At 41.5% G+C, this 17,700-nt stretch overlaps 1 protein-coding gene across 6 annotated transcripts in view; it reads left to right on the forward strand.

Annotated features, from left to right (window-relative positions):
- Positions 1–17,700, forward strand: part of AVL9 (AVL9 cell migration associated) — an 80,486-nt gene that overhangs the window by 47,888 nt on the left and 14,898 nt on the right. For 3 of the 6 annotated variants that reach the window (XR_005983475.1, XR_005983472.1, XR_005983476.1), the window contains exons 14-19: positions 1,723–1,776; positions 2,256–2,344; positions 4,088–4,409; positions 9,077–9,245; positions 9,335–9,485; positions 13,061–14,589. Coding sequence is in view for 1 of the 6 variants with exons in the window: in XM_041727777.1 (XP_041583711.1) it covers positions 1,723–1,776; positions 2,256–2,344; positions 4,088–4,203 (259 nt within the window). In the remaining 5 variants the exon portion in view is untranslated. Of the gene's footprint in view, positions 1–1,722; positions 1,777–2,255; positions 2,345–4,087; positions 8,991–9,076; positions 9,246–9,334; positions 9,486–13,060; positions 14,590–17,700 lie in introns of those variants that run through there. The other 3 variants (XR_005983473.1, XR_005983477.1, XM_041727777.1) reach the window with 3 other exon arrangements.

Below are 17,700 nucleotides of genomic sequence, written 5' to 3' on the forward strand. Positions count from 1 at the left end.
CACACACACAAAATCCAGATATTTATGTCATAGTAACTTGGGGAGGCATCTGCAAGGATGAAATGTAGCAGGGTTTTAAAGAACATATCTGTTAAACTTTATATCATCTATCAAGAAAAATGACTAGGTTCGGCAACAATTTTGGTGAGTTTAATCATCACACTGGGCTATAGCAGCAACCTCTATTGGCATTTGAATGTGGTAAAAACATAGAGAATTAAAAGGCAAAAACATCTTAATAGTATTAAATGAGAGACCTAAGAGTTCAAAGTATTCTCCGTCACTAACCACAAGGTCTGTGTTTTAAAGAGTGATGAAGGAAAACAGATGTGAGTTTGTTTGCCTGGTGGCCCTCACTGTGACGGGGGTGGGGCGGTGGTGGTGGGGCTAGGGTCCACCTCTACCATCTGCAGTGTGGCCTGCGGGGCCATCCGGTCTCTTCCCCCGGTGCTCTGTACTGATAACCTGCTCAGATCTTCATCCAGTCTCCGCATTTGCTGTGGTGCCTTTAACTTGAACCAGCTCTCCAAATGTTGATGTAGGTCCATGAGAGACTTAGCTGGAATGGGTTTTAAAGGATTGTAAAACAGTACTTCTAAAAATGTATAAATAAGTCAAAGTTACTTAGACTGAAGAGAAAGCTCAAGAAAGACCTGAAATATATAGGTAGTGAAATTATGCAGATATAACAGTTTTTCATTATTTTCACCAAATTAAAAACAAGAAATAATAGTCTTCAGTTGTTATCCAGAGGATATAACTTAGACATATTCCAAACTAATTATAAGATTTGAGATCTATGAAACCCTTTCTCCAACTCCTAAAGAGGAAAGAAGGAAGTCCTCTAACTTCCTTTAGTAAACATCAGATATTTTTCATCCTTTAAACATGGCCTTTCTAGGAATATGAAGAATGATTAAGTACTCTGAATCCTTTCAACCTATCATTCAGAATCCAGAAAAAGTAATTACATATGCTTACTATGGCCAATAAGGAAATTTGTTGTCTTTTGGAAAGCTATAAATATCATTTTGATGTTTTTATAAGTAGCTATCATTTCATTAGAGTCACTTTTTTTTTTTTTGTTAGACATTGAGAGAGACCTCTCAGTATGAAATAATGTGGATATTTATTGACTCCTTTTATAGTATAACTTTGGTCAAGTTGCCTGATTTCATATATATATATGTATATATATATGTATGCACATGGCTTCTTCCCTTTTGTTCATTTTCAAGATCTGCATTTTGAGTTGCTTTTCATATAGAAAGTACAGATTTTACTGATATATGCAAATCTTCAGTGACCAATAGCACACATCTGTAAGACAGAATCAAGGTATAGTCCATGGCCATGACCTAAAGTCAGTTACTAACCCTGACTCTTCTGGGGAGCTTTTTAAAAATGTTGATGCTTAAGCCCAACCCCAGACCAAATAAATAAGAACATTAGTGTAGCATTCAGAAACCTTTCTCACCCCCGACTCCAAGAAAAAAAAAATCCCTATTTTTACCAGGAGGAAATAAGCTCAAAAAGGCTCCCAAGATTGGAGCTAAGTAGAGAGCTATGCTGAAAACAGGTTTCCTGCTATCATGTGCAGAACACCACCACCCAGCTGGGTCACCCCTGCAAGGTTAACTTATACTTCCTTGGGACCATGTTCTTTTGCAACTCTATTAAGAAAATACTCATAGTCTAATAGTCTCAAACTTTGTTTTACAGTCATCCTTTTCAAGGCCAGTACTCAGTGTCAGACATGAAGTTAAGATTCTCACAGTGAGTATTTAGAGAAAAAACTAGGAAAATTTTTATGTCTGAGTTTATGCCATGTGTTTCATTGCTAATTAGGAATTGTTTTTCTCCACTTGATAGACTTGTGCTTCAAATAGTAACCAAATATGTGCATAACATTCTCCAGCTCAGCAGTGTGTATGTTTCAGAGTGAAAACACTGCTGTTTCATAGAGAATGGTGTGAACTAATAACAGAATTTGCCATTTTTATTCTGGTGGAGTAACTTTAGCAAATCATAACTGTAGGGAGAATTAACCATGCATCCTTATGGCCTTTTTTTGGTTTGTCTGCATGCTATTTTAGTATTTTCTGAAAGTTTACATGCTTAAAAGGTTACTTAACTAACTGATGCATGACAAATAATTTAGCTTCTTTTCTCAATAATTCTATCTTGGGGATGGTTATAGGGTGTGGTATGTGTGAATTTTTGTAATGTCCTTAAAACTTCTTTGCTTTTATCAGTTCTGTTCAAAACAGTGAACGTGGCAAAAAAATTGGAAACGTCATGGTCACAACCAGCCGAAATGTTGTCCAGACAGGAAAAGCTGTTGGTAAGACCTGCCTTTCCCCAGAAACAGATTAGAATCATAACACATCTCTTCTCTGTACTTGATATTGTTAGAATCATAAAGTTGCAGAGATCTGTGTATCATATCATATAATAATGCAAGATAGTTGAATACAAAGGCTGTGTGTTTTTCACCTTATTCCTGAAAATTCTTATGACATCGGATAATATCAGAGTTCAGCAAATTTTGCCACACCCGATGGAGAGAGACCAATTTTCTGATGTGTTCACTGTTGTAAGGAGGCAAGTTTCGTTGGAGTTTTTCCCCCATTTCCTGAGCTGCCTGCCGTTTTTTATAAGTAGTAGAGCTGGGAAAAATAAAGTAGGTATTAGGAGTGCTGTCTTCTAAGGTATTATCATACAATAAAGGAAATCAGTGAAACCAACAGGTCATTTTTTTATAAAGATCAACAATATCGATAAAATCTTTATAGACTAGTAAGAAGAGAAAAGGTACAAATTACCAGTATCAGGAATAGAAGAGGGGACGTCGGTCTTACAAAAATTAAAAGGATTATAGGGAATATTGTGAATAACTTTATGCCATTTTTTTGACAATTTAGATGAACTATGCAAATTCTCTGAAAGACTCAAGTTGCCAAAACTGATGTAATAAGTAATTGGAAATTTAATAGCCCTATACTTATTAAATAAATTGGATTAAAAATCATGCCACAGGTTTTTAATTTAATCCAAGCCAATATAGCTTCACTTATTAATTTTATCAGATGTTTAAGGAATAATACCAATTTTATACTTATTCTTTCAGAAAATAGTGAATGAGGTATAACCCTCCTCAGTTCTTTTAATGAGGCCAGTATTACTGTGAGAACCAAGCCAGGTGTCATGCTGTTGCATACATTTCTTCTGCACCTAGCTTTCTTCCGTTAAAATACTTTGAAGTTTGTTCCATATCCATTCTAAAAAAATGTCTCATTCTTTCTTTTCTGTCCACCATCAGTGGGTTCATTTGATTATAGGGGGTGGGATTTAATATGTAAGCCTTTATTTCCATACACTATTATGCATTTAACTTATTTTGACTTCTTATTTTTAATAGAAAAATTCTACTTCATTATAGGTATATGATGTCAATCATGACTTCATTTTTAGTGATGCTCTGCTATTTAAATTCTAAAGCCAGTTCTCTTCCACACTCTTCTTTCTGAGAATAGTGGGAGTATATGATTCAACTTAAATAATTTCACTTGAGCATCAACTTTGGAGATAAGGTTTTTTAAAACAAAACTGACCAGAGGCAGATACAGCAGTTAGCATCTTCATTTATTGCAGTATCATTTCAGCTAACAAAAGCACAGTTCCTGAAAGTAGCCTAACCACTGTCCCTGTGTAGGTGGTTATCAATTATCAACTTGGGTTTAAACTAGAAAGACCACGTAAATCTTTCTAAGCTCTCCCAAATGATTCTGATGCGCAGCCAGTGCTGAGAGTCACTGGCATAGCGTATGTATATTAAGAGAAGAGTTGGCTGACCACCTTCAGAAGGCTTAGGAGAAAAGGTGCTTTTCCCAGAAGTTACCCAGTTTCCTACTAGACAAGACCCATAGAATGGAACTGTTTTGGAACTAAAATTTAAATGGTATTTTAATATTAACATATTGATGTTACAGTAAATTAACATTTATTAATTAGCATGGGTCTTTCACTGTCTATTAACAAAAGTGAAGACATTTTTCCTTTTGTTTTTCCCCTCCTCTCCATCCAGGCCAGTCAGTTGGAGGAGCTTTTTCCAGTGCAAAGACAGCTATGTCTTCATGGCTTTCTACTTTCACCAGTCCTGGCCCCCAGAGTCTCACTGAGCCACCTGATGGGAAGCCTTGAGTGTCCAGAGACTGCTGTCGCTTCCTTAGGTTTAAGTGTTTCCTGTCTGTCTGCTGCTCCCAGACTGTTCCTCTTCATCGACCACAGGTCCACAACAGGGGACCAGCACGTCAAACTGTTTACATGGACAGTTGCCCTTTGTCTAAATGAATGTCGCACGATGCTGGAAAGATGAAATTGCAGCCGTAGCAGGGATGGCTCTCCAGGTTGGGGTTTAAATTGACTACTTTTTTTTCAGTCTGAGCCTGATTAAAACACATAATGAAACTTCTCATGAATTTTCAGTTCTGGTATTATACACTTGTTTACTTCAGAAAAGGTTTTACTTATGTAAATTTTGTTCTCTTTTCCTGTTTGAATATCCAGATGGCCACTGTAATTTATATGTGCTAAAATTAAGTTATATTACTATTTGAATTTCTCTCAAGTTGGCCCTAAAATGTGCTTATAAAGGGGTCATACAGTCCAGCCCTTTGTTATTACTTTGTTGAATTATATAATGATTTTTTGGTTTGTTGGCTTTCTACCTACAAGACACATTTATCGAGTCACTTCCTCCCAGAAACATGAAAGCCAGAGGCAGTAGTTCTGGGGATGGAGTGTTTTATGTTCTTAATTTATTCTTCCCCAGTAAACACTTGCTCTGAGGCATCAGAGAGTTTCACTGTGCTTTCCTCCGCTTCCCAACTGTGCAAGTCAGTGTGCAGAGAAATAGCATGGTGCTGGTTACAGTGGTGTTCCAGCAGTTACATGCGAGCGTGTACTTAGGGCGAGACTTCGGAAGAGCTCAGTGTAGTCTGTCAACTCCAGTTATGTTGCAGCCTTTTATAAGAGTTTTTAAACCCGCACTTTGTGCCTTCTGTTTCTTCTTTTGAACCGTTTTCACTGGGTGTTTACAGACGTACAGGTTTTTTGCTTAGTGTTACTCTTCATATGGCGTTTCAAGGCATTTGGCCTTCGCACTTCCCTGATGGAAAATCCTCTTGTAATCAGTCCCTACCCCCTTATGAAAGTATGTATAAGAGAAAAACAAGATGATCTGTAACTATTAAGTAGAAATCTCATCTTTGCTCACATTTAGAAAAGCAAGAGGAGAAAAACACAGCCATGACATCAGTCCTGTTTCACAAAGGACCTCTGGTTTCACTTTAGACACATGCATGTGTGTGCTATCTACTGAGGATTTGTACACAACTGGACCTCATGTATCTGCTGTGCACAGCTCTCATTTGCTTTTCAAGGGGACTTTGGATGGGTGTTCTCAGGGAGTACTTACAGGGCACAGACTGCTTTTTCAGTAAAAAAGGACACTTGGAAAATAAATACCTTGTAAGTATGATCTACATATGATAGCATATTAAGAAAATGAGGGATCTAATTAAGGAGGACACTTGATTATATTTGATTTCTCCCTTAAAAGTGAGGCGCCTGGCTGGCTCAGTTGGTAGAGCATGCGACTCTTGATCTCAGGGTCATGAGTTCAAGCCCCACATTGGGCATGGAGCCTACTTTAAAAAAATAAAATAAAGTAAAAAATCTTTTTAAAAAATTAAGAAATGTTTATGTAAGAAGTAAATTTTTCTAGGGCATGTGAAATGAACATAGGGACATAACTAAATATCTCTAAATTTTCCAATTTGTGTTTTAACACAAGTCCGCAAATCTGAAAGTGTACTTCCATTTGAGCACAGTAATTCAAAAATTCAGTGATGATCGATGCAAGGGCTTATTATGAGAACTCTATTAATTCCACTTGTGCTGGGAAACTTAGCCTTCTCAGGAAATATTATTTGAGGAGAAAAAAGTAATACCAAACAAAACCTTAAAAGGTACTTCAATCAGTGTTGCACTGAAACTATAAAGAATTCATTCTAACATCTTGTTTCATGAGGCCACATCATTAGTCGGAGTGTCATAGTGCATTAGCGTGCGGTTGTTACTTCACATCTGCCTGACGTTCACAATGTGAGAGCACTGTGACCGGTTAGCCAGCACATTGCTGGTCCATCCTTCATTCTGTATGGTGTGTGGTTTAGGGTAAACTCCCATCTCACTGTGCAGACGCAGACCAATCCACACTTTGATATCCCACTGAAATAAAAAGAGTGAAGCTTTGCTTTAGGATCACTTGTTCCCCCACTTTAATATACACTTTTACACAAGCTTTCTCACTAAGGTTTCTAGTTAAGAGTTCAACTCTTAAGGTGGTCATTTTACTGGCTTTCAGCACAAAGTGAATATCTCAAAAGATAGAACTTTTGTCCAAGAAGTAGTCAAAAGACTGTAACGATATTTCCTTCAGTTTTTTGGGGGTGTTGGAGTTTTCAGGGAGCATAAGCTAGTATGTTGTTGGCAGGGGCCCTGGGGCAGCCAGCAGTCGGTTTCTATCTATTTAACAATTTCTCCCTGATGGCAGGAAGTCTGGCCCCTTGTCTCGTGAGCCTACATGCTTGTCTCTTGGATTCCAGGTGTCAGCTGAGTGGCCAGCCCCAGAGGCTGTAGCCTCCTTGGTTCTCTGAGCAATAGGAACCAACGTTATTAGGCCATCTTTGGACATGCCACTCAAAGAGGATGCATTGTTTAGCCATGCTTGCTCTGGTGCTTTTATGTCTAAGAACTGAGTACTTGTAAGTAGGCCTGAGGGGGCAGCATCAGCCAGGCTTTTCCAGAGTGTGCCAAGCACATGGACTGCATCTGTAGCTTGGCAGTGACCTCACTGCTATCTAGGTAACTTAAAGGTAGTGCTGGGAAGAAGTCCCTGGCATTATTTAGTTCCTACTAAGGCATTGTAATGACAGTTTACATGGGGGAAGGAAAAGAGTTAAGGCTACCAACCACCTCTGGGCTAAGTGAATAGAAAAAGTTGCATGTCAGAGAGAGGCTTAGAGTTATCTTGCATATGGATTTGACTCTTGTAGCCAGGATGAATAGCCTATCCCCAGATCCACCAGTGATTTACTAGTGCCCAAGCTCTAGAACAATCGTCATCTACTTTTTGCTTAAAGAAGCAGCAGAAATACCCTGGGGCAGCAAACCAGAGCATATGATGCAATTTCCTCAATCTTATCTTGCTTTCTGAGTTCTGTATTAAGCATTGGCTTTTCTTTCCTTAAGAAAAATTTACTTTAGAAAGGCAAGGAGAAAGCAAATTTGCAAGGGAGACAAGTTAGAAGTTGCAAGGCTGAGGAACAAGGTACTTCAAATCTGAATGAAGGTATCTTGAAAGCAGTATTTAATGTGCTAATGGCTACAAGAGCTCTTTTACAAAGAAGGTAGAATTTTTAATCTGCTAGTTACAAGTTATAAAATGAAGCTATAACATCTCCCTGGCAGGTTTTGTTCTTACTTTGTTTTGTGGAAGTTACAGCCAGTGGGGTTTTTTTTTCTCCCCTCTGGGCCTGGTAATGAGCTGGGGAGCACTCAGCTTTGTGAGGGGCAGTGGACAGATCTTGAACAGCATAAACATTTATGTGTCAGTAGTTTGGGCAAGTAGCCTGTTAGGACAGTAGCTGCTGAATATTGCCATTGTTTTACAATGGAGTTGGCTAGGACTCTTGAAATGGCATCAGCATTTGCAAGCTCTGATTCTTTGACCAGAGGTGGTACAGCATTTGTGGCCTTTCCACCCTGATCAGAGGTAGCCTCTAAGGCTGACGGGGAACACGGCCCCAGCTTCTAGATGATTGTCGTTCCATGTAACTCAGTATGCCACTAGGAGTTTTTCATTCCAGGTCTTTAGAATTCATGACATTGGAATTGTTTTGTTATAATTTCCAACATTCCATAAATATTTGTCAAGGACAAAGGAAAGGAATGTGGATCTTTATTCTTTTCGTATAAATGACTTTGTACACATGACTTCCTGCTTTCATACGAAGGGGAAGAAATTAGCTCAAGGGAGGAGCTCCTCCCTTGTGTGATAACTCCAGAATTAAACGATTGTGCACGTAGAGGGGTTGAGTATATTTTGTAAAACTCTAATGATTTGTATTTCTGTGCTGTTCTAAAGTTTACCTTTTTACTCATATTAATTAAAGATATAGAAACTATATATTTAAATCATGTAAGTGGGACACAATTTAGGGTTTTGTTTTTTTTTTTTTTCCAGTCTTATTTTTCATCAGCATCTCACACATAGTATGCTGCTCAAATTTTTTTGTGTGCAATATGAACATTTGAACATTTCAGTCAGGTACTGAGCCAGAAAAGGTAATTGAAGTTTTTTTAGGAAGCTTCTGTGCTTAGAAAATATTTTGTTTTCTTGAAATGTTAATTTATAGCTGGGAAAATGGGATCAAGACTTAATGTGTTTCAAGCCGTTTGGTCATTGGTTCCTAAATTTAGGAAGCATTTGATTAACAAGTTAGTGAAGGCATTTAGTGATCACAAAAATAGTTTAAACATTTGAGATTAAAGGCTTCCCATAACCCTCCCCAAGAAAGTTTAGCTAAGAAGTCTTAGAAAGTTTTCTGAGGAGGTTTAGCTGTGGCACACGTTTTGATCAGAAAGATAGTTTCTCTTTGCTCCAGTAGTTTTATAATTTGTACTAGTTCTTTGTTTCTGTTGTCATTTGTTTTTAAAAAAAATGTTAAATGATAAATCACGTCTAATCATAGTGAATTGTAAAACTTCTGTATCTTTATTTTAAGGAAAAATAAGAATAAAATTATCCTGTTTGTCCTGCATACGGTCGTACTTGGCCTGTCTTTCTAGAAGTACCCTCATGTTGTTGGGGTGGTCTCTGGCCCCTTCACAGTTGGACAACAATGCCAGCTGTGTTTAAGAAACCAGCACACAGACTGAACTGGAGGACTCGTTGCTCCATTTAATCTCTTGTTTTGATATTGCTTATGATGATGCCTCTGTTTTTAAGGTGATGACCCCTGCAGGAAGAACCCCTTAGTTTCTCTGGAATCTAAGTGCACAACGTACAACCAGACAGAGATTGGTCGGGCGGTGATATCTCATCACATGCTCCCTGACAGAAACCCCCAGGGGAATAGAACATTGTCGAGAGCAACCTATTTCCCCCACCTGGACTGGTAAGCTTCAAAATAGCCCTTGGCATCTCCACTGAGGGCTCCTAGCATATTTTCATAGATATTTCCATGTACTGTGGTCTTTCTTACAGCTGTTCTACAAAAGAGGAGCTTTGTGATGTGCTTCACAGAAGCAGACAAGTTTCCTTGCCCCAGGGGAAGGTGCACTTCCTTGAGTGCTGGGTTAAGTTTAGGGTCCCAGCATCCTCGGACATGGAACGTTAGCATCCCGGAAATGATGAGGTATTTGGGGAAAGGGGGACAGTAGAGCTTGGCACTGCCGATATCTCCCCTTTTTCGAGGATCTTTGCCACCTGGGTATCAGGCTATGCCATGGGGAGGTCCACGGTTCCCCCTCACCTGCAGGGTCACAACTGCCTGTCCTCTACTCCGATAGGATGGGAGTTGCAGTTGTTGAATCTGGTAACATCAAGAAGGATTGTGATTGCAGAGCCAGTTTTCTTCCAATGAACAACCCTTTGACAAACAACAACATCTTCTTTGCTGGCCTTAATCTCTGCAGGGTTGGGGAGCCGCACATAAACATACTCAGTGTGATCCTGCAGTCCAAAGCCAGGGAGCAACCTGGGGCAGGAGATTAAGAATGGTTACACTCTATGCTCTTTACCCTATGAACACCTACGTTTAGAGCTGCTGACCTCCCAACACAGCACAAGGAACCAAGAGTCAGATCATTTAAATGTATATGTTTCATATTTCACTGGGCCCAGCTACCCCTCCTGGAGCATTTAGATATGGACCAGAACTGTAGAAAAAACGAAAGCCACCTGATGAAATCTTGATTATTATTGAAGCCAGGTGATGAGTGTGTTGGGGTTCATTAGACTGCTCATTCTGGTTTGGGATATGACTACCATCCTTCACTTGTCCTGCTGCATCCTACACACGCAATTCTCTTCAGTCGTTGCAGAGAATTTTTTTTTTTTAAGATTTTATTTATTTATTCATGAGAGACACAGAGAGAGAGAGGCAGAGACACAGGCAGAGGGAGAAGCAGGCTCCATGCAGGGAGCCCAACTCGGGACTCGATCCCGGGACTCCAGGATCACGCCCTGGGCCGAAGGCAGGCACTAAACTGCTGAGCCACCCAGGGATCCCCCGTTGCAGAGAATTTAAAAACTTAGGTCAGGTCCTCAGCACCAAGTCTGTATATCTGCTAGCCCTGCTCTGACCTTGGGTGGTTCAGTGCCTTGTCCTTGTAAAGCAGAATCTGTCTTGAGTCCCTCTTTGTACCCCTAAAGTTAAAGCTTGAGAATGGAGAAGAGCAGAAAAGCAGTTTTGGGGGAAACCTCATTCCATCCCTAAGTTCTCACTCTTCTTAGGAACATGTCTATTCCATCACTTTCTAGCTCCACTTCCACATTGCCAGGGGATTGGGTCTGACCCTTAACTGATTTCCCGATTTCCAGTCCTACCCAACCCACAAACCCAAGTACACCTTCCTAAAGCATGACAGTATTAATTGTGACGTGGTATCTACTTACTGTCTACAGAATTAAGGACAGGTTCCTAAGTCAGCCACGAGGGTCCAGCACACAGTAACTCATTAACTCATGCCACCGCCGCCTTCACCTCCAGAGCCCCCTGGCCAACTGAAACTTTGCTATGTATCACCTTCCCACCCCCTAATTGTTAGAGAAGCATTATTGAGGGACCCCACAATCAAAGACCCAGCTCTAGCCTCTCTTCCTTCTTAAAGTCTGCCCCAGGGCTACTTGGGTCCTTAAAACACTCAGACTCAGTGTTTATTGAGTGTTTATTTACACTACATAAATAGGTGCTTCCCAGGTTTGGAGATTTACAGTTAGTAAAACATTTTTTGAAAAGGAGATGGGCGACTTTAGTGAAATACACCTGCAGAAAAGAGCAAGGAACATTACATTAAAAGTAAATCTAAGCAACTGTTCACTGTAACCATGACCCACATAGGAAATGGCCTATTAGCAGCGCCTAAAAAACCCCACCCTGTGTGTCTCCCTGGTGATAATTCTTCCTTCTCCACAAGTATTTTGTACTCTCACTTTTGAGATCATCATTTCTTTGTCATTTTACCTCCTATGTATCCCAACCAGCATAGTTTATTTCTTGTCTATTTTTGAACTTGTATGAATGGAATCTGTCTTTTTCTGATTAAATTTGATTTTTAGGAGATTTTTCTCTCTCATTGTTTTATAATCCCATGCCATCGTACAGCTGTCCCACTGTTCCCCTCGCTGGCTGGAGGCAGATTGGGCTGTTTCCTGTTTGGGGGCAGCTGTAAACAGTGCTGCTGCCCTGGCCTTGGCCATTCTAGTTTGCTTGTCCCACTGCACCTGTGTGTGTTTCTTCCAGGTAAAAATGTGAGCATGAAACTGTTGGATGGTTTTTCACATTATGTCCAATGCTTAGGAATCATAAGGAACTTAAATTTTTGCCAATCTGATGAGTGTGAAATGATATCTCATTGTGGGTTTTATTTTATTTTTTTTTATTTTTTATTTATTTATGATAGTCACACACAGAGAGAGAGGCAGAGACACAGGCAGAGGGAGAAGCAGGCTCCATGCACCGGGACCCCAACGTGGGATTCGATCCCGGGTCTCCAGGATCGCGCCCTGGGCCAAAGGCAGGCGCCAAACCACTGTGCCACCCAGGGATCCCTCATTGTGGGTTTTAATTGACATTTTCCTGATTAGTAATAAGATCGAGTAATTTTTCACTTATGTGTTAACCAGATGGATTTCTACTTTTGTTAAATGCCTGTTCAAGTCATTTACCCATTTGTTAGGTTGTCTGTTTCTTATTGGCTTGGGTGTTTCATGGGTGTGTATATAATGTATATATTCTGGATACTGTTTCTTTGTCAGTTATGTATGTTGCAAATATCTCATTCTAAGTCTATTCTTCATTCTTTATGATCTGTTTTGATGACTAGCATTCTTAGTATAGTTAAATCTGTCTTTTTTTAATTTTTATTTTTTAAAGATTTATTTTTATTTATTTATGATAGACACAGAGAGAGGCAGAGACACAGGCAGAGGGAGAAGCAGGCTCCATGCCGGGAGCCTGATGCGGGACTCGATCCTGGGACTCCAGGATCGCGCCCTGGGCCAAAGGCAGGCGCCGAACCGCTGAGCCACCCAGGGATCCCCCCTTTTTTTTTTAAAGATTTATTTTTATTTATTTATGATAGACACAGAGAGAGAGAGAGAGGCAGAGTGTCTTTTATGTTTAGAGGAAATTATATCTTCTTGTGTCGTACTTAAGAAACCCTACTCTACCTCAAGGTCATGATATTCTCTATAATCTTCTCGAAGTTTTTAAATTTTGCCTTTCATATTTATTCACTTGTACACCTGGATCTTCTTTTCTAGAGTGCTTTAGAGTAGAGGTCCAATCCCTCCCACCACCCGAACTCCCCAATGTGACTAGAAAGTTTTGGCATTTCTTCTTTTGCCAACTAAGGACCCTACTAACTCTCTTATCATTATCATGCCATACACAATTTTTTTTTTTAATTTTTTTTTATTTATTTTTGATAGTCACAGAGAGAGAGAGAGGCAGAGACATAGGCAGAGGGAGAAGCAGGCTCCATGCACCGGGAGCCCGACGTGGGATTCGATCCCAGGTCTCCAGGATCGCGCCCTGGGCCAAAGGCAGGCGCCAAACCGCTGCGCCACCCAGGGATCCCGCCATACACAATTTAATACCAAAACACGAGAAGAGCATAAGGTCAGACTAAGGGAGAATCCTTTAAATCAAATAATTAACTGTTTGAATTGTACTAATTTATCTATATTTTTCTCATTTTGTTACAGGTGCTGTGCTCCGGTTCATGGGGATGAATGAAGGAACTTTATTTTTTTACTCCGAAGGGCTAACATTCCCCACGTCTGACAATCACATAAAGGTCCAGTGTTTTCCAGAACTGTCCTGGGGAGCCACAAACACTAACGGCTTTTCACACTGCCTCAGAGGCACACTGGCCTCCAGAGACCCAAGATGTGCACATCTTTACCTGCTTGCACTGGGAGTCCACTCTTAAGACTAACCCAAGCCTCCCAGACTCCTGCAGTGTAAATTCTGTCCCTAGCAGGTATCTGAGGGTTACCATGTACACAGCACATGCCACACAGATGGTTCCTGGCCCTCTTGGAGCTTGCTGTTCAGCAGGAGCAGGTGAGCAGTTACCACAGGGGGCAGAGAGGGCCAGGTCAAGGTAAGCCAGGGTGTGTTCAAGCACATTGTGGTGGCCAGCTGCTGGCCGACAAGGATGAGTAGAAGTCTCCTCCCCTGGGAGCCTGAGTTGATACCTGAAGGCTACACGAGCATTGTGGAGGTGAGGTGGGGACGAGGGAAGAGGCTGTACTCTATGGAGGGCTCCGGGGCTGGGAAGACGGCATCAGCACACTAGAAAGCAGTGAATGTTCTTTGGTGTGGCTAAGACCTCAATGGCCAGGTGAGGAAGAGAGAACTCTGTGAGCCAGGAGAAGGGGTACAGACTTGCTCGAGAAGGCAGGGGGAGAGCCTGAAGGGCTTCCTCACAGGCCAGAGGCAGGTTGGGTGCCGCCCTTGAGAAGGTCAGCCCAGGAGGGGGTACCCCGCAGGCGCACTGGCCTTGGCCCTAAATGCAGTGATGTTTCTCTGAATCAGCAGTACCCTCTCTTTTCCCCGGTAGCCCAGTCTCATAGCTCTCTGCCGACTTCAGATCACATGTGCCCCAAACAGTGGGTCCGAGGACAGAACCCCTGTGATGCCACCCTCCCTCAGAAAACAGTCACTGTAAGGACATGTGTTTTCCTTTGATTTCGCTGGAATTTAATGGGTCCTGTTAGTGAGAAGCAAGTCTGAGTGATTTCAGGGAACACGGGGGGACACTCCAGCATCTAGCTTTTACTCTTGGCCTAGTGGAGACCCAGGATACCTGTCCCGCCAGCTCTGTGTCGGTAGGTTTAAACCTGCTTAGAAGTCGCTTTTCCCCCCCATAGAGTTTACAAGCAGGAAGGCAGTGTGCTTTGTATATTCAAAAAGTCCATCCGCGGTCACTCTGGATTTTCATTCATGTTTGCTCCAACCCATGGATTTTTTTTTTTTTTCTGACCAACTTTTTTTTTTCCGACCATCTTTCCCAGATGAACCACTTGCCTTTCCACCTGCCCCTCCTGCCTGGGCCCTAGAAGACAGTCCTGCAGCAGCACTTCCTAGAAACTACTGAGACCCAGGTTAAAGCACACCGTCCTTGGCTGCAGTGATCCTGAACTGGCCCTCCCTTGTGAGCAAGGTCAGCAGGAGAGGCTGGTGCCTCCACGCCACTCCCACCAAATGCCTTTGAAGTGGAAATTCCCAGGTAAAGTTTCAACAGATAAAGATGAATGAGTATGTTGTGTGTGTGTCACCACTTTACGGTTATTTAAAATCATGGGCCAGCAGGACTGGAATTTTTAAATCTTAGATGTTTTCCCACCTTTGAAGTATGTTTTTCTATTAGCGATAGCTCTCTTGTTTTTGAGACTCAAAGTTTAAAACATTTTTATTCTGAGTGCTATTAATTCCACTCCTCTGAGCATCTGGGCTTAATGAATCCTTAGAACTTTTCTTCTGGGTCTTTGTTGTAAATGAAGGATACTAGTCACTGCTGCTCTGGTTGGGAAACATGGTTTTTGTTCCCTTTTAAGTTATCAGGTTAAACCCTGTGACTGTTCTCCCTTGAAGAGCAGGCTGTGTTTCCAAAGTTTCTAACACAATGCCTAGGGGAGGCGGGATGGGCTTCCTGTATTGACAGTGTTGTTTATGGGGGCTGTGTCTCAGTTCATAGAAGCCTGCATGTCACAGAGCCATTGTATATATGAAAACATAGTATTAAAGGTGCTAGAGAACTGAAGAACTGAAATGCTCTCTACAGCAGTTCAAAAAAAAAAAGATGTGTTAACTTACAACCTGACAGGTAAAAACATAACTCTCCCTTGATGCAGCCCCAGCAGCAGCAAGTAAAGATTCAGTCACAAAACCACTTAGTATGGTCCTGTATGAGGTCCAGAAGACAAGAAGAGACCTGCTCAAAAACTTGATATAAAATGAAGAGTGTCTTGAGAGGTCCAGTAAAGTGCTATGGCAGTCCTTACTGCTGGGACAATCAGAGAAGGCTTCCTGGAGGAAGTGGCATTTGCTCTCTTCCTTGAGTGAGTGAAGAAAGTAAGATTCTGAATATAGGCAGTAAAGAGCAGATTTTTAGGCCACTCTCGGGGGCCCATGGCCTGCGATGCAGAAAAGGAGCAGCAGGTCAGAGTGGGTAAAGCTCTGGGAGGGAGTAAGAAGTGATGATGGAGGAGTACTATGGAAGAAATCCATCTCTGGAAATGCTAAAGCCAGGAGGAGGCTGAGATGCATAAAAACCACTCCAAGTTACTCTTGGTGAGAATACAGGATTCAGGAAAAGAGAGCAAGGAGGGGGAAATCCCCAAGTGGCAGATACAGGAAGAAAAATAGTACAGCTGACCCTTGAATAATGTAGGGATTAGGGGCACCGACCACCCCCCGTGCAGTCAAAAATTTGTAACTTTTGACTCCCCCAAAACTTTACTAATAGCCTACTGCTATATGTGAACAGTCCATCAATGTATATTTTCTATGTTATATATATTATATACTGTATACTTAGGATAAAGTAAGCTAGGGAAAAGTATTATTGAGAAACATAAGGAAGAGAAAATACATTACAGTTCTGTACTGTATCAAAAAGCTCTAAGTATAAGTGGACCCACAAAATCCAAACTCATGTTGTTCAAGGGTCAACTCTCTCTGGTGGGAGACTGCTCAAAGTCTCTGATGAATGGTGAGGGTGACTGAAGTGGACACCTTCTTGAGTATGTTTGAACATTAACACCTGTTTCATTGCTTTAAGAGAGATGCCCTTTTGTACCTGGGTGGCTCAGTCGGTTAAATGTCCGATTCTTGATATCAGGGTTGTGAACTCAAGCCCTGCATTGGGCTCTCCACTGGGTGTGAAGCCTACTTTAAAAAAAAAAAAAAAAAAAAATGCCCTTCTAAGAAGGAGGATCAGTCATTAAAGGTTCTGTACCTTAATAAAGAGAGCATCTAATTCATTTTAAATGGACTTAATCTCATCCTAAGTATGGCCAACATTCCATTCCTAAGGATTTATATCAAAGAAATAATCCCAAAGGAGGGGGAGGTATGTGTATAGAGTTGTGTGTCATTATAACAAATCATGAAAAATCAGGAACAAAGAACAGAAGGCCTGCCGTGATACTTCAGTGTAGTACTGTAAGTATGGTGCTCACTGTAATGTTACACAGCAGTTAATCATTGAAAAGTGGGGTAGTGTGAGAAGAGAAAATACAGAAAAAAAGAACTTATCCAAAAATGGGAAGGGGGGGCGGGGAGTATGGGGGCCAGGAATCCGACTTTCTTCCCTCTGCATTTCTTGTCTTTCCTGTGTCTTTTCTGTTTCTCCCACGCAAGTGTGAGACGCTGGTTACCGTAGTGGAGGGGAGGGGACACTGCACGTGAGTAAAAGCTTCTCGGGCCTTCTGCTACACCAGGACCCTTCTTACTGTTCTGGGGGTAACTAGTGTTTCAATGGACAGTGAGGTGGGGGGGCCTGGCACATAGTAGGCACTTGGTGAGTATCGTAACATGAACAAAACCTCCCACTCCAGTGCCAGGCTCTGTGGTTACAGCTTACCAAGCACAGTGTAGCTGATGGACTGAAAGAGCAAAAGGAGCTAAGGAAGCAAAATAAAGCAGTGCTTTCAACTATTTCTATTTTACAAAGTGCTTGGTGAAACTGTAAAAGGATATTATTTAGTACCACAAAAAGTAGGCCAAGGGTAAGAAAACCTCTCCATACCCAAGAGAATTCAGCTGACCAAATTAAGTCTGATCCAGAATAAACAGTTCTCATCTGGAAATCTAGCAGTTTCAGAAAGTACTGTCCAAGTGGAAAAAGGCCCACGATGCTGGTCTGCATAATTATGTAACCCTTTAGGAAAGTGGGAAGAAGTGCCACCGTCCTGGGGTACACAGGAAGGAGAATTCTCGGGCGTCAAAGAAGAGGACTGTGCTCCTGAAGAGAAGCCAGGCTCACATGCCCTTTCTCATGAACTTGACAACAACCTCGGTCATTCTGCTCTGTGCTTATTACCCAATGTCCAAAACCTACAACAAGGTTTCTATTATCGGATTCCTCCAGCAGAAGTAACTTCCAAATAGTCGTATGAATAGCCCTGCACGTGGAGGAACTCACTAGAAATGAAACCAAAGCAGGACGCCTGGGTGGCTCAGTGGTTGAGGGTCTGCCTTTGGCTCATGTTGTGATCCTGGGGTCCTGGGATTGAATCCCTCATCAGGCTTCCTGCAGGGAGCCTGCTTCTCCCTCTGCCTGTGTCTCTGCCTCTCTCTGTGTGTGTCTCATGAATAAATAAATAAAATCTTTAAA

The sequence above is a fragment of the Vulpes lagopus genome, chromosome 13 (genome assembly GCF_018345385.1).
Source record: "Vulpes lagopus strain Blue_001 chromosome 13, ASM1834538v1, whole genome shotgun sequence".
Classification (NCBI taxonomy): Eukaryota; Metazoa; Chordata; class Mammalia; order Carnivora; family Canidae; genus Vulpes; species Vulpes lagopus.